Source organism: Berghia stephanieae, chromosome 3 (genome assembly GCF_034508935.2).
Source record: "Berghia stephanieae isolate SIO BIC M18660-M18661 chromosome 3, UCSD_Bste_1.3, whole genome shotgun sequence".
Taxonomy (NCBI): domain Eukaryota; kingdom Metazoa; phylum Mollusca; class Gastropoda; order Nudibranchia; family Aeolidiidae; genus Berghia; species Berghia stephanieae.
Window position 1 is genome coordinate 80,710,509 of NC_088362.1, and position 2,500 is coordinate 80,713,008.

Sequence of the window (2,500 nt, forward strand, 5' to 3'; positions counted from 1 at the left end):
TTGGAGGAGGAAACTCTTTTGTGGATCTCCCAGAAAGAGAATGAGGAAGAAGAAAAGAGGGAGAAGAAGTGGTGGCCTTCTATAAACTTTTAATTATTTTAAAATTACGCCCTTTCTCACCATAAGAGCCCGTCGCCTGAACATTCCATGAAGAAATATAGATAATCCATCAAACGGGATGTCTGATGCCAACAAGAATCACCTACGTTGTCCAAGCGAGCAAATTGGGGGTTAATGATCTTGTCCAAGGAAAAAAACGAAAGTATCTTTCAAACCCGGAACCTTCCGGTACACAGTGCAATGCCTTAACCACTCGACCACCCCCCCCCCCCCCTTCTAAAGATAGAAATAAAGACTAGGAATAAGAAAGATGGAGACAAAACGACATAAAAGATTGGAATAAAGGAAACAAGTTTTGACACATATGTAAAGGTTTTTAAAACCAAAAACAAGGAAAAATAAAACAAAAGAAGTGAATTTGCAAACGATAAATTCTTTCTTTCTTTCCGAAACCACGTTTTGATACTTTATTAAAATTACTTAACTATTCAAGCTCACTCTTTGAAAAATTGTTCTATAATTAAGAACCCTATGCAATAATAATAATAATAATAATAATAATAATAATAATAATAATAATAATAATAATAATAATAATGATAATAATAATAATAATAATAATAATAATAATAATAATAATAATAATAATAATAATAATAATAATAATAATAATAATAGAAACAGTGGTATAAATAAATCATCTCTTAATTAGTCATTTCTAATGACCAAAATTAATTAATTACTGGTAGTCTGACCACGAATGTGTTGATGTATATGAATTATACTCTTTACCATTTCAACTTGTCTACAGACTGGTATCCAGGACAACCACAGACGAGTTCCCAAAATGATGAAAACTGTTTGGAAATGAATGTAGATCGCTATTCAGGCCATTGGAATGATGACCAATGCGATCACGAACAGCGATTTATTTGTCAAAGGTTTTCAGAAGATGGACTGTTGGGTTGATATCGAATAAAAGTATTGAACAATTAATAAATGGTCAATTTGGAATCAAATCTCGTTTGCTTATTTATTGTGTGTCTTTTCTTTGCATTTATTTTTGTTTTGTTCATGTTTTCCCCCTTTGATACTATTTTTGAATTAAGTACGCGGCATGACTACATGTATAGCTTTGTGGTCAAGTTGTGTGACACTCCTTTAGGACATAATGCCCCTGGTTCAAATCCCACTCAAAGTGGCCTACAATTGAGTCCATATAGAAGTTCTTTACTCATATTTTCTCAACCTACTCATTTGTAAAATGAGTACCTCTCTGTAGAAAAAAAATGTAGTTGCGCTTTTGTCTTGAAACCACTTGTAAAGAGCTTTGAGCACATTAAGTAGATATTACGTTATATAAAGCTCACGCTTTAAAAAGAGATATTTCTTGTTCCATAAACTTTTATTTGACTAACCTCTGGTTTTTGTCTCGAAATCAATCCAATCGGTATTCAGATCTGGATTTTTTAAAATTCGCTTACGCAATGTATCTTGAGAGTAGGTACCTCATTATAACTTCTGCGTGAGTATCATCCATATGCAACCCACCGCGTTAAGATGGTATTGTTTCGGAATGAGCAAGATAAAAGAGAATTGAGTTTAAAGAAGAAATGATCTGAATTTATTTGGAGACTTACATTTTTTGATGCGGACAAAACAAAACCCACCCTCTTCAAAGAACGATTTACAAGTTTAGCTTAAAACTTATTTTCAACCCTTTCCTTACCAACTCTTAAAAAAGAATTGAGCTTTTATATAACGCAATATCCACAAAACGTGCTCAAAACGCTTTAAATTAGGTCCCTTGTGGGACGTGACATGACGCCTGTTAGGCAATATTACAATTTTTTTCGAGCAGGGACGACGCTTTTAAGGCCAGGTACTCATTTTACACCTGATTACGGTGAGAGAATTTGACTAAAGAGCCCATTCAAAGGACTCAACTATGCGCCGAGCGAGGCTCGAACCCAGGACCTTCCGATTCGAGAGCTAGTGTCATACTACAAGACCACATAGCCGCACAAATGACAATAATATTCTGATGAAGTTAAGACTATACATATTATTTAAGGAAAGCATTAGTGATACTATAGAACGTTCTCAGGTGACACAATATCATCAACGACCAAATTGTGATGAATGTTTATTGGGAGCCTGCAGTGTAAATCTGGTATTTTGTTAGAATTGACATCATAAAGAAAATTGTTTCAAGTCACAATGAATATGATTAGTTTTTTTTTAATATTAAAGAAAAACATTTACGTGAGTGAAGACCTATATTCTAACTAAAATCTTAAATTTTAACGATCAAGCACATCCCGGCATTATACCGTTTTGAGACTATTTGTCACATATTATGTTACTCGTATAACGTGAATTGCTCTCCATGTCAAGAATCGTAATGGTAATAGAACATATATATGGATATATTAAATCA

The 2,500-nt window shown here is 33.4% G+C and overlaps 1 protein-coding gene across 2 annotated transcripts in view; it reads left to right on the top strand.

The window, feature by feature from the left end:
- Window positions 1–1,077, top strand: part of LOC144969663 (perlucin-like) — a 7,560-nt gene extending 6,483 nt beyond the window's left edge. Inside the window, exon 4 of one of the 2 annotated variants that reach the window (XM_078908807.1) lies at window positions 872–1,077. In XM_078908807.1, coding sequence (XP_078764933.1) covers window positions 872–1,029 — 158 coding nt within the window. In that variant the 3' untranslated portion in view covers window positions 1,030–1,077. The remainder of the gene's footprint in view (window positions 1–871) is intronic. The other variant, XM_078908806.1, reaches the window with a different exon arrangement.
- Window positions 1,078–2,500: the final 1,423 nt, after the last annotated feature.